The sequence below is a fragment of the Haplochromis burtoni genome, unplaced genomic scaffold, assembly GCF_018398535.1.
Source record: "Haplochromis burtoni strain Fernald_Lab_line unplaced genomic scaffold, NCSU_Asbu1 Contig_15, whole genome shotgun sequence".
In the NCBI taxonomy this organism is placed as follows: Eukaryota; Metazoa; Chordata; class Actinopteri; order Cichliformes; family Cichlidae; genus Haplochromis; species Haplochromis burtoni.
Window position 1 is genome coordinate 2,302,670 of NW_024582376.1, and position 14,311 is coordinate 2,316,980.

Consider the following 14,311-nt stretch of genomic DNA (forward strand, 5'->3'; position numbering starts at 1 on the left):
CTTGGTTAAAAGAGTTGCAAGATCGTGGCACTGCAAGTGTTGAAAAGCAACAAGCTGAAAATTAAAGCCACAGAGCGCAGGTAATTATCTGGGTTTGTTGTTTGCTCTTCCTCAGTCTGTAACAAATAAGTATGCTCTGTATCCGTGCAAATGCTTGGCAGTCAATTCAATTCCTTCTGGATGGGGGTCTTTCTTGCTCCCTCTCCCTCTCTGTATCTGTGTGTATGTCTCTCGCTCTCTCTCTCTCCCTCTCCTTGCTGGCAGGAGCGTCTGTGCTGCTGGCAGGAGTGACCAGAATAAAAACAGCAACACCAGACATAGACGAGGAAATAAAGCAAAGTGATCCACTGAACCAGAGTGTTTGCCCTCTCATAATTACGTTGAGCTTTTCCCTTTTTTCACCCTCCCCCTGCTTCTTTTTTTTCATCACTCTTTGAGACTTCGGGGCTAGTGGTAATTAGCCAGAAGAGAATAAAACCAGCTGATCGGGAGAGGGGTGGTGCATTTTGGAGCGAGATGGCTAACAGAAACATTCTGTTGCTCTTCTGTGGACTCTTCCTCTTAGCACTGATTCAACCCTCTCTTCAAGGAGGTAAGTGCATAACCGCAGGTGAATGGAGTCATAATTATTGCTGCATCAATCAAAGGTTTAGAACAGGTGCAAAAAAGTTTTGTTCCTAAACTTAAAATCCTCAGTCATCAAAATGTCTGCTGATGCTTATTAGCCACAAGGTAGCAAGAAGTACATATAAAGGCTTTATATAATAACTAAAATTGATATTGTTTGCATCAGATGTTAAACTTGTGCAAAATAAATAGTTGATTTAAAAAGAGCTCTGCATTATATTGCTTAGTATGCTTGGTTTGCTAATTTATTGATGACTGCTGCTCATTTGATTTTTATTAATTCCCACAATACAATCTATATAGAAAAGAGTTCTTATTTTATGTTTCATGTTCGCAAAAAGTGTGCACGTACATGCTGTCTATGACTTCACACTTCTGTCCCATGCATTTGAATATTAAATTTTAAATGCCACATATTTATCTTAATGATTGCACTCCCCTATTGCATCATTATTATTGTGCAATCTAAAAGTAAACCATAACAAGACGCCCCTCAAGTCTCCGAACTCGCTTCACATGCATGTGTTTTAGTGCATTTCAAACACTTGAACTGGCTCCTGTGTGCACACCTATCCATATGCGTGCTTATGTTTATATGGCTGCAGATCCAATCCAAAAAATGTAAGAGGAGGCTCCAGCTGGCTCTTCTTTCTACTCAGGAAAAAACACATACTTCTGATTCACTCCTGATGAACTCCTGCGTTGGACAGAGTGAATGTGAGAGTGACTCTAAAAGCTTTCTGCAGCTCTTGTAGCATGTGTGTACAGAACCGAGGAGCTAGTTTCAAGTGCAGTTTGTCGTTGAGACTTATCAGTTTCAGACTGAAAGGGAGAGAGTTTGCCTCCCACTATCATTCAGCTAGTGAGTTTGCTTTCTCTCCTCTGCCTGCATTGCTTTGATTGCTTCTTAGTCTGGGATTTGGCTGAGATTCTGAGTTATTCAGTCCCCAACTGGAAAACATGTCAAGCATCTGGGACTGGGTATGCTGTAGTCCATTTGTTGTTGTATTTATTTGCTTAAAAGTTACAGCTGTTTATATTCCTTATCTCCCAGTGTCCAAGTGTACTTTTAGGTGCATTATGGCTATGCTCCTAGAGTCCTAAAATAAATATTTTGTCCATGTAAAGTCTCACTTTTTCTAGCTGTCTTCATCTGATTGTAGAATTTCTTTATCCGTTCTGCCTCATGGCACATCCATCATGTCTTTTCGGTGCCAGGCGCATTTCTATGGAGATTTTGAGATACTTTCATGAAAAATATATAGCAGGTAAAGGAGCCAGCAAATATCAATATTGGCTTAGCAGCGCAACTTTGATCTCAAGATGAGTGTTGAATCTATCCATTTCAAACATTTCTGTGGTGCTCAAACTAGTTCCATCTGTGTCTGTGCACTCTAACCTGAAAAAACCTTCTGGGCACAGTCCAAGGGTAAATTATCTGTGAGTAACACGAACCTCATTAACACCCAATCCACCCATTTAACGGTTCTGCCCAGAAAATGCCTCTTGTGCCTGACAAATTCACGCTTTGAATTATGGTGGACTGACAACCCTCTCTGAATAACTTCAGTCAACAAATGTAAATGAGAAATGGTACTGGAGGAAATATACAGTTACTATAGTTTGTTTGTTTGGATCTCCCTCATGTGATGAAAGAGGCGGACCAACTTGAAGCTTTTTAAACAATGCGTCCTATAGAACACTAGCTATGGTTTTAAGTATCTCAAGTACCTCAGTCCATATGTTGCATTCACACAGACCATAAAACAATTTAACTGGCCTGTGCCACGTTTTGAGCTTGGCTTCAAGGACAAACAAGGACAGAGTTAATGGCACAACTCTGATTGGCAGGACTTGGCTCTGAGCTCTGATAAAAAGGGGGGGGGGAAGTAGCTTTCTTCCTTCAAAGTGTCCAAAGAATTCAGGAGTTTGGGATTTTTTTTTTTTCTTTAGTGCTGCTGGAAGCCAGTTCCACTCATTTGGCATTAGTCATGATCAGCCTCGAGGAATATAATACATTAATCGGTGCCAGTCGCCTGGCTCTAGGTGAACTTAAATGCATTGCAGAGTGGACTGCCATGCAAAAGCCAAAACACCAGTGTTGACATGCAGCAGTACCTGAGAGTTACTGGTGGGTACCTAAACTTGATGCACTACTTTATTGGTAGCATGTGCTGTGAACACTTCTTTGGCTTTAATCCCTCCTCTGGTGGGGCGGGTTGCCAACCACAGTATACTGGATTAATGTGACATATAGGTGCTCCCAGCGCTCAACAGCTCTACTCTGCAATTACTGAAGCAGTCTATTTAAAGTACCGTCTGAACAAGATGCAGGTTTTTTGGTGGCGGGGGGGGGGAGATTTTTCCAACAAGGTTCTTCTTCTGCTTCTCTCTAGCTGGAGCCACACAAGCATTTTAATTTGTTGACGTTGAGCGGTTTGGTGTAATTTCCAGCAAGGTGACTTCATTCAGTACACATTTGGATAGAAGCTGTTTAGTTACAAGCACTGATTGGTTTGTTATTGTGAAAGAACTTTTATTCCATGTATACATGTCCCACTCTGGCGCATTTCCTGAGAAAGTGTTAGGGAATTGTACAATTCCATCCATGTTTTACATCAAAGAGGTTTTGCAAAGTCACTCTCTGCATCAAAGCACAAAGCCAGGAGCGATTACTAACATGTTGGCTTTCCTATTGCTCTTTCTTTTTTTTCTTTTATCATAACTACTGTTAAGAAGGTTACACAAATCGGAGCAGAGGTTAGGGATGGATGAGTTGTTTTAATACGCATTATGTAATTTGAAGAATAATGCACTGCTAATATCCAGGGAACAACCTCTTAGTTCTTGCACTTCTTTTTTTTCACTACCAGTCTTGACTTTATAAACCCAGCACACAGTTTAATGGAAACCAATTCTTTCTCTGACTCACTGCTTTGCAAACCCAATGTGTTACGATTTAAATGCCTACAGATTTTGGATAGTAGTCACTTCTCACCACTGCTACAAAAACATATCAATAATTTGTTTAGCTCTTACTCTTTGTGTGTAAATGTCAGTCTGAGCATCTTCCAGTCAGATGTTTGGTCTGCAATCGAGGAGTGCCAAGTGTTCAACAAAGAGGCACATTATCTCCGATGATTCATTCCAGCCACTATGCAAGCAGCCCTCACCAGGCTGCGAGCTGGTAGGTGCAATCTTACCGGGCCAGCAATCTGAAGTGGCTCCAGTCAGGAATTTTTTCATCTTCGGCCGCCACAGCTGATGTCCAACTTCTTCTTTTAGGTTTACAACAAACACCACAACAGCACTATTTTTTATTTAAAAAGACACAAAAGAGGATGAGCTGATGAGGAAAAAATGGAAATAAACTATAATTTTAATCAAATGCATCACATGAGGTTAATCAAAATCATCAAAGTCCTCTGCGGTGAAACAATGTATCCTGTGTTGTGATTGATTTTTTTTTTTTGGGGGGGGGGGGTAATCAAATGCACTTTATTAACTGATCAGCAGCAAATGTGAGCAGGTCTGAAGCATTCAGGTGTGTGTGTTAACACAATGCTATCTTCCAGCATTGTGATTAGTTCCAGCAAGTTAACACCAAGGACAGCCTGTGCAATCCTCAGGGAGACTGCAACAAACCCAAGAGCAACATCTCAGACTGTACATGCCTCAGTTAGTACATTCAATGTTAAAGTTTCAGACCTGAACAGCTTAGGTTTACAGGTCTGCAAACCATAATGCATGGCGCCACGTTTGGTAAAACCCAAACACAGCTATCAGCACAAAAATCACAGTCCTGGTGGAAAGATGATGATTTCAGATTGTGTTGCAACTACTGAGCCTGGGCACCTTGCAGTCACTGAGTCGACCATGAACTCCTCTGTACAACAAAATATTCAAATAGAGTCAAATGTCAGGTCTGTCCGACAGCTAAAACCCGTTATTTCACTAGCTGGACCCACGTCCTGATTTTAAGTTTGACAGCATTTTAGTATGTAAAGGTGAATGCTTGGACATGAATTGAGCTGCAATTTGCGGAAAGCCTCGAAGGGGACTGGCTGCTGCTCCTGGGCCTGGCAGATCCCCATGTACTAAATAGAAGTGAAGAAGTTAAAGAATTGAAAAGGTAAGGGAGGGTGGGGCACGTAAACGAGAATGAACAGCTTGTAGAACTGGGAGAACCTATATAGATGAGAACCCGCTCCTGAAATTCCGATACCTAATCTCCAATTGACCATGCAACAGGACAGTGATCCCAAGCACAAAAGAATGGAAACAAAAGTGTTGCAATGAGCCAAAGTCTATGCCTAAACATGACTGAAATGCTGCGGTGGGTCCTGTGAAAACCCTCCTTTTCATTACTTTATAGGGGATTTCTTTGCAAAGCACAACACATTTTGAGAAACAAAACTTTTTCATATCTTAAACTATATTTTATAATAATAATAATAATGGATTGGATTGATATAGCGCTTTTCAAGGCACCCAAAGCGCTTTACAATGCCACTATTCATTCACTCTCACATTCACACACTGGTGGAGGCAGCTACAGTTGTAGCTACAGCTGCCCAGTTAGTTGGCACAATTCACAGTGGTGTTATGTTCAGGTGTCCCATCAGTTAACTTGGTTTTTACCAAGTCCAAAGAAATGCAGGGGACACATTTTGGAACATTGCAAACAGTGGATAATGATTTTAGTCATTTATGGTCCTTTTAACATTTCATTTGTAACTCTGTATCAACCAGTGGAACCAACAATCACATAAATCAGATTTTGGAGGGGAGTCATAACATGAACAACTTGTTCCATTAGCTTTTAGTGATTTCACATGGTTGATGGTTATCTCCAACCACGGCCCAGTTTCCTCCGTAATGCTCACGTTTGAAATCCTCACACAGGAGAGCCCACAGCAGCTGCTCCAAACCCATGTTTGGTTTCAAAGGCATGACTTTCCTAATCTTGTAATGATACCCTGTCAGCTTCCAGTAGAAAGCTACACTAGAGCCACCAGAAGGTGAACCCTGACAGGACTGAAATCTGGTCTTGTGAGTTGTTAAAATTCTGCTCACCACATGCTTATGTTTCACTTCAATCACTGAAACAAGATGGGAAACCATAGAAAGAGAAGTTGAAATCAGTTGGGGGTGAGACTAACATAGATTTTAACTTTGAAAATTTTCATTTTCTGAACTGCTTCTCACATTTTTCCAACATGCTTTGGAAAATAGTGCAAAAATAGTGGAATGACTGACTGATTGGCCAGCTGTCATGTGTCTGATAACAGGAGATGTAAGAGTGCCAGGAACCGCAGTGTTTGCTTCACTGCAGTGCTCCTTGGGTTGCGCTACGAGAGCTTTCCATAAAGAGAGAACCAAACCTCCTCTTCTGGGACAGCGGTTTTGGATACATGATGTGAATACAGCAAACAGCTGCTAGTTTGCCAAAACATTTTGAAATTTTATCTAAAGCGATAGAAATACAGGCGCAGAATCGTGTAAATGTGATGTAAACACTGTCCAGATCTGCCAATACTTCACAAACTATGCACTGTGAACACAATGGTAATGGCTCTGTAAGCCTTTTACAAAGGGAATGCCTTCATTAACTGTTTACGAGGTCAGGTGTGTGTGTGTGTGTGTGTGTGTGTGTGTGTGTGTGTGTGTGTGTGTGTGTACTCACACACGTAAGCGTGTTTTTCATGCACAAGTCAGGCAAATTGCTCAATCAACTCCAAAGACCAATTATTAAACAGCCACAGCACAGGGTCAGGGAAATGTCACATTACTCACCCAGCTTGTTGTAAATGAAGTAAGACTAAGATCTTTCAAAGAGCAATTGTAAAAACTGCCATTAACTTGGGTGGTACTATGGAAAAACTGTCATTGGCTTTGGTTTGATTTAGTAACAAAACAAGATCTGACTTACAATTTCCTACCTTCACTACGAGCCAGTCATTATTTTTGGGCCCAGTAACCCATATCCTCATAAAAATCAAGTGTGTAAGCCAGTGTACATTTTCCACTTAGGCTATAATATGTGATAAATTCATGAATTACAATGGAAGGCTTTGCTGCCAGTTTTGATGCTCAGGCAATACATCAAATAAATTATCTTGCCAGCTGAACAGCTGATAAACATGTCACTTTTTAATTTCCAGGCTGACACTCAAAACATGACATTAGGCAAAGCTAAACATATCTGGATGTGGGCCTTTCCACTTGTTAGCTTGTGTCTAGTGAACTACGTCATTTTAATGAAACTCAAAACAAGGGAATTAGGCAAACCCAAAACACTACGTCCACATATGTGGACGCGTGTGAAAATGATTTCTATCTAAGCCTTCAGGCTTTTCAGATTGTCCTCTTTGTTCTCCGTAAATGCAAATGCAAATTCCCTGGAAACGAAATAATCAACTCTCGTCAGAGTTTGAATGTCAAGTGTTGACAAGATTTTCACGCTTGAAGCAACCCTCATTGCTGATACACAAATTTAGAAAGTATTATTTTCCTTGCATAATGTAAAAATATAAATAATGTGAGGTTGAGCTTTTCCACACAGCTGCAACTTGGCTGTGATTTATATAAGACTGGAAGCAAACATTTTAAATAAGTGGTGCGCCTTGAGCTACCGATAAGAAACTGTCTTATAAAACAGTGGCTATTTTAAAAAGTAATAAAAATCTGACTAATGACACTTCTGACACCTTTGTAAGAAACGTGTCCCTCTCTTAGGGAGTCTAGGAAATGTTGCCAATCACTAAAATAACAGAATACATGACAGGGTGAGGAACACTACATGTTGTAATGGGATACATAAATGCACCAACACAGTCTAGAACTGTGTGTTAAGCTACTCACAGGGGTCCCTGTAGCTAAAGTGAATAATGTTGAGCATTTTGCTGCAGTACAATGATCTGCTGGGGAATCTTAGGTCCTTGCATTGACCTGGCCTCCAAACTTCCAAATCCCTTTCCAATTGAGCATCTGTGAGAAACATCAGAAAAAGCTGGACCCAGAAAAGCCCCACACCACAATCCATATTCCAGTGTCAGGGAGCGCAGGATAGCCCTATGGATCCCCTGTCTCCCCTGTCTATGATGCTGACTGGGAGTTGTTTTGGCAGCAAGAGGGACCACTCCACAATTTGATTATCCAAAAACTTTTTTTATTAGCTGTTTTTCCCTTAGCTAGGAGTGATGAGTTAGCTGTAGCCTATTCATGCTGTCATAGGTCCAGAGGCTAGGTAACCTCAGATCAGGTCCTTTATTTGACACAGGCCTAACACAAAGACACACACTCACTCTGACATCAACACCTACAGTACGGCCAATGTAGAATCAGCAATTAACCTAGTGAGCATTTTGTTAGACTGGCAGAGCTGCAGAGAACTCCACTCATTCATACAAGCACTTTTTTTTTACATCTACTTGTTTTTCTAAGCTCTGGTGGATGCATCGGCGAGCAACATGAGGTTCAGTATCTTCCACAGGGATACGTTGACATGCAAACTGGAGGTCACTGCAGCCATTGTTTTTTTTTCAGTGGTGAATTTTTAGATCTTTGAAGCTTTTTCCCAGTTCTCTTGTCGCTCTTTTCCCTGTTCTGGCCCCAGTGTTAGCCGAACAGCAATCAGCAGAAGCATACTCCTCCAGCGATGCACAGAGAAGCTCTTGGAGGATTGCACAGGAGTATATGTGGGTTTGGTGAAAAACCCTCTTTTCCCCATTAGGAAAGTGACAATCCCCACTAGGGTTTAAATACCTGGGACTATCCACCATTTGGTTTTAGAACTGAAGAAGCCTCTTAGCTGAGAGGTATGGAAGCCCATTTCCGCCACTAAAAAAAAAAAGTATCCATAACTAGGGATGGGTATTGATAAGATTTTCACGATTCCGATTCCATTTTCGATTCTGTTTAACGATTCGATTCTTTATTGATTCTTTTTAAAAAAGGAGAACACTAAGGTCGATTAGCTTAGAACTTTGTTTTATATCTTCTCTTTGAACAAGATGGAAATTTAGGAGTAACATGGCCTTACAAACCCAACAGTGAGATCTTAAGAGATCCACAACCTACGGCTCTTCCATGGGGTGTCACAGGGTCCCCAGGAAAAAAATTGTAAATGTAAAATAATAAAATAAATATTCTTCTGTAGCAATAACAAAGTATAACATAAATTATTCTGTAGCAATTACACAAGAATATCCAGTAATGTCCCTGCCTACAATTAAACACATTCACTTACCGAAAATCGGGGCATCTGCTGTGGCAAGCCTTTTACCACAAACTTAGTCACTGCTCGGTGACATTCGTCTATCCTGGCCTGAAAGGAGACGCTACCGGTAGACTGCAGCGAGAACTGCCAGCATCTGAGCCAGACTCTGTCTGTCTCTCTCATCATGGTCGCCTAAATGCACAGTAATGGCAGGTTTTGTAATAAGGCAGATCGTGCTAACATAATATGCACTGTTAGTTGATTATTTACCTGCCGCATTAACGGGAGAGGACGTGCAAACGTTAGCGCTGCTGCTGGGTTGAGATTCATGAGTCCGGAGCAGAATTAAAAACACAGGTCATCGTGTGTTTTGTGAGCAAATGCTTTTGCATATTCGTAGTGTTTCCTCCCTTAAATGAAAATATCTACTTTGCAAGTATTGCAAGTTGCCCTGTTGTCATCTGTTCTCGTAAAGTATGACCAAACTTTTGAGCGTTTGAGCCGCTTAGGCGCCGTGTTTCCTGCCAGGTAAATGACGCTCCGCAACGTGGTGACGTCATTCGGGGCGACTGGAATCGATAAGGGAATCGTTTGCAAAAATGGCAAACGATTCCAAGGAATTGAAACAGTGGGAACCGGTTCTCAACAAGAACCGGGTTTCGATACCCATCCCTATCCATAACTCGAAATTTCAACTTATCAACTTGAAATTTTGAGAAAATTAACTTGACATTTCGAGTAAGCTCTGCCCATCGGTAAGCTACGTGGAATGCGCACTCAAAGCCGGATCGAGAGTACGTTTGCTGATAGTAACACCATGTGATTCAGCTAATAACACAAGGATTTCGTCATTTGTGAAGCCACACTTTGTGCATTCATGACTGGCTGTAATACTTGTACCTTAGCTGTAGCATTTGTAGCTGAGGGCTTCAGCTTCCGGGTAACAAAGAAATTACGTAATTCATGTAGATTACTGAATTTCGATTTAATAACTCAAAATTTCGAGAAAAGTAAGTCAACATTTCAAGCTACTTTTCCGAAATTTTGAGTTAGTAAGACAAACTTTCGAGTTAATAAGTCGAAATTTCGAGTTATTTTCTCGAAATTTCGACTTAATAACTCAAAATTTCGAATTATTAAATCAAAATTTTGAGAAAAGTAAGTCAACATTTCAAGCTACTTTTCCGAAATTTTGAGTTAGTAAGACAAACTTTCGAGTTAATAAGTCGAAATTTCGAGTTAAGTCTATTTCTCAAAATTTCGAGTTATGGATCCTTTTTTTTTTCTTTGTGGTGGAAACGGGCTTCCATAAAGAGGTGAAACATCATCACGAAAATTAAAGAAGTCCAGTCACTTTCTTTCTAAACTCCATAGACTACTATGACTTGAATGACTAAGAACCTACACAGACACACTAAACTATGCTTGAGGTCTATCTCACACAGTAGTCCCACTTGCGCTTTTGTTAATCAGAGGCAGCCAATCAGAAGAATGTTTGTTAAAGTGCTAAAAAAAAAAAAACAGCTTATTTCAGACAGTGGATAAGCTGCGTGCACCAAAACCTCAGGATAGGAATTATTGTGTAAATGATGAAAAAAATCCTCTCGTACAGTCCAAGAATCAAATGATGGAGGTGAAAATAAGGATAATAAGCTGTGTTTTATGTTATAACTGATCAGTCTGTGTAGATTTGGATGTGAGGTTTGGATGTTTGCAATTATCCTGAGGGTTACAGACAGTACAAAAGTGACTTCTTTTCCTTCTCTGTCTTTATTTTTTGCAAAGTTAACCACTGAAGTGTAGCTCAGAGTCGCCTAGTTTACTGGCTACACCACATCAAAAACTTTCTTGACATCTCTTGACAGGTTTCATTGCTTGTCTTCAGTCCCCCTGCCTCCAAAATGTGGCTAAGGGTGATTCATATCTGGCAGGCCCTTAGACACCATGTTAGGTGAAAGTGGCGAATTATTATGTCTTTGCCTTTGTGGTGGGTGGAGTGATTGCTCTAAATGTTGCTCCTTTATGTTTCACTCAAAAGTGATGCAGCAATAGCTATTCCTGCTGGCAGGCTTAATTATTTAATGTGGTGAACCACATTGAGGCAAGCTCCATCTTCCATCTGAAGAGAAAACTAGAATTTTGTGCTTTAATCTTAACATCGTCTTCTGTGATTAGCATGCAAAATACCACAGGAAGTCTCAGGATCTCGTCCCCAGATAATGAACTTTGTACTTTGTTGATGACTAGCTTACTGACAAACCATTGACTAAGAGTCCCACAGCTGGACCACATTCAAGTCCAAAGTGAAACTGGTGACAAGTCAAAATTGCTGCCAGGGTTCCTGTGAGTGCATGTACATCATCACCCTCTTAATATGCACAGAGCACCCTACAGAAAAAAATACAGTCTGTGCACCCTATTTAGGTTGTAACAGTCACTAACATTTAACTGATACCAAGAAAGCTTATTTCTCCCTACACAGCAGCCAGTAATTTATTAATATTTTCTTTTCCCCTTCTTATTTATCCGAAGTTGTCACAACTTCTTCTGTTCCAGTGGAGATAACCTGTACCAAGAAGGTTTCTACACATAAAATTATATTTGTTATGATTACCTTTTAGCTTTTACTCTGAAAAAAAAGGGGGAGAGGGGCTTTTGCGGGGCCACCAGTCTTCTTTTCTCAACACCATGCACGTCACAAACACCCAGAAAACTTGACTGTGCAGTCTAAATCCTGCTTGCTCTCCGAGTCAGTCTTGTCCTCCACACACATTCCAACACATTCCCATGACCTGGCTGAGTTCATGAGGAACATAAGCACATGATGATGGTGATGATTAAGAAAATCATGAAGAAATCTTCAAATTTATTGACGTAGGTCAGGGCACTTGGCAGAGGTCAGTTTGTGCCTTATTTGGATGCACGGTCTTGGTGAACCCGGTGCACTCTGTGGATGTGGTACAGTAGCACGACTGGATTCTAAGCAGGAGGAAAACTGGAGCAGACCCGCAGTCCGTCCTGCCTCACTTACAATGCCAGCACAGGAAATCCTCCTTTTGATTGCTAAATGAAGGCGCAAGATTGAGAACAATAACTGTGCGTCCACTGTGTAGTGCCTTGCACTTGAGCTCTATGCCATGGAGCCACGGGCATGGGCAAACTAATAGAGACAGACAAACATGTGCACTGCATTTCAAATTACTACAAAGCACTTTTTTTGTTTCAGTCTGTAAGGCCAAACCTCAAGAAATGTGATCAGTCCAGCACTCTGATCCTTCCAGCGAGGATAAGTTAAGAGACACCCTATCATTTGTCCTACACTGCAGACAACCACAGGGGTTATAAGACCTTTCTTGCCGCATTACTTTTTGCTCAACACAACATTTTATCTCTTCATCATAAAAAAAATCGTGTTTATCCCTTAACTATCAGCACAGTTGCAAAGTATCTGAATGAGTGTGACACTATTGTCCATAGCTTCACTGCAAACCACTTACAGCTGCGTCAGTATATTTAAATTAAAGATTTTCATACATAATTTGCTTGTAATTTAATAATCCAGCTGTGTGTTAAAAAATATCTTCTTCTTCCAGTCCAGGTGGTTCCTGCATCATCCTCTAGGACTGTGCACTTCACTAGTTCCCCCCACTGATTAGCACGGCTTTATTAGCCTCAGCTGCAAAACTGATAATACAGTTGCACAAATCAAAAATATGTCACAGGTTGTTAGCGCTTTCTTCAATCTGGCGTACTCGATAAAATGCATGGGCTGGGTTTTTTTGGTTTTGGTTTTGTTTTTTTGTGCCATGTGTGATGAACTTCGATTCATCCAGCTTGGACAGCAATACCTTGTAATGTTCCTCTTCTAATGGCCTCACCCAGTGGACGGAACCGAAAGCCCAGTTTTCAAAGTGTATTCTCTAATAAACACATGAACGCCTTTGACATGTGTTTTAAATTAAATTGCCTTCCAACACATGTAAGAGCCATTAAACATAGTGGTCTTACAGCCACATTCTCTCATTTACATTGTGTTTTTGTGATATAAACCAGGTTTTCCCCTCAAAAAATATTACTTGTAATTTTGGCTTTAGCTCACCGGTCCCGTTGGATTTAGCTGTTAGTCCTCCCAGAACAACTGCAGTCATTTTTTTTAAAGTCTCCATTTCTTTTTATTTCTCTTGTTGTTCCTTGCACACATGAGGCCACCATGTCTGGGATCCAGAACGACCATCTCAGGAGTTACTCACAGTTGCAGCCAAAAATCAGGCGAAAAATAAGGCTAGGGGATGCAGGTGGGGGTTGTGGGTATCCAGAGTGGTGCAGTAGGATTCAGAAAGAAAGTTTCCAACTGCAGTACCTCATCAGTATGAAAACGATTTGAATTTTCTCCTCATCAAAGTTATAGTTTCCCTTTCACTGTGGATTCGGCTGGAGCGGCTGTGTGCACGTTTCATTTAATTTCTGCAACCTGGGGCGGATGTGTATACCAAGGACGGATTCCATTTTTGCTTTATGGGTCACAGATGATGGAAGTGTTTAAGAGTGTTTGTCCAATAAATGAGCTATTTGTTTAGAAATGCTATTAGAAGCAATGTGCTTCTTTTTTTTTTCTTTTTTTTTTAAATGGCTGCATGCCCATATTTCTAGTTAGTGTCACATGTGTTTGTGATAGAAGATAACTTCTTGCTTTTTCTAATCTGTGCTCCAGGTGTGTATCTACCACCTGGTGCTGGGTTAGGACCAGGAGGCGGTGGAACAGGAACTGGATTCTTTCCAGGTAAAAGAGCATCCACCCAGTGTCTGCACAATTTAAAAACAAAAAAACATCCAGAACGCAGCCACTATAAACAAAGTCTGCTTCTCTTTAGAAAAGGTATGAGAGGTACATTGAACTACCGTGGAGCAGAAGTTTAACTAAAAGAAATAGTAGTATAAGAATCACTGCAATGTGAACATGCAATTGACTCAAAGACACTTGCAGTATTATGTGCAAAAGAATATAAGAAACATAGCACTCTGCTTGGCAGTCCTTTGTCATCAAACTTCAAAGCTGAGTTGATAGTTAAGTCTTGGCACTGATGATTCAAATGACTGAAAGTGGCTCACACAGATTTAACGTTCTTATTTATAACTGAAACCTAAGGGGTCTGTTTCTGTCAAAAGCATAAACTGGAAAGTCTGAAACTGAGTAAATATTTAACCCAAAAAGTCTTTCAAGGGTGAAAATGTGCATGTTTGTGACATGTAATCATCCTTTTCTCTTGTTATATGTACTCAAAAATATACACTCATATGAAAAAGAAAGTTTTCACATGACTTCCTGCAGTCCTGTCAAAGCACACTCTTACTGCCTCCAGAAGAATTAATAAGGTAAGGAGGAGCCAGGTGCTGCTAATCAAATGCATATAATTAATCATCAGGAAGTGTGACCATTTCCAAAGGTTGCCTGAAGAAAGCGTC

The 14,311-nt window shown here is 40.6% G+C and overlaps 1 protein-coding gene across 6 annotated transcripts in view; it reads left to right on the forward strand.

Moving 5' to 3' along the window:
* The first annotated feature begins 284 nt into the window (after window positions 1–284).
* elna (elastin a) overlaps window positions 285–14,311 on the forward strand; it is a 53,060-nt gene continuing 39,033 nt past the window's right edge. For 4 of the 6 annotated variants that reach the window (XM_042218110.1, XM_042218111.1, XM_042218114.1 and 1 more), the window contains exons 1-2: window positions 285–592; window positions 13,560–13,628. In XM_042218110.1, coding sequence (XP_042074044.1) covers window positions 517–592; window positions 13,560–13,628 — 145 coding nt within the window. In that variant the 5' untranslated portion in view covers window positions 285–516. The remainder of the gene's footprint in view (window positions 593–13,559; window positions 13,629–14,311) is intronic. The other 2 variants (XM_042218115.1, XM_042218112.1) reach the window with 1 other exon arrangement.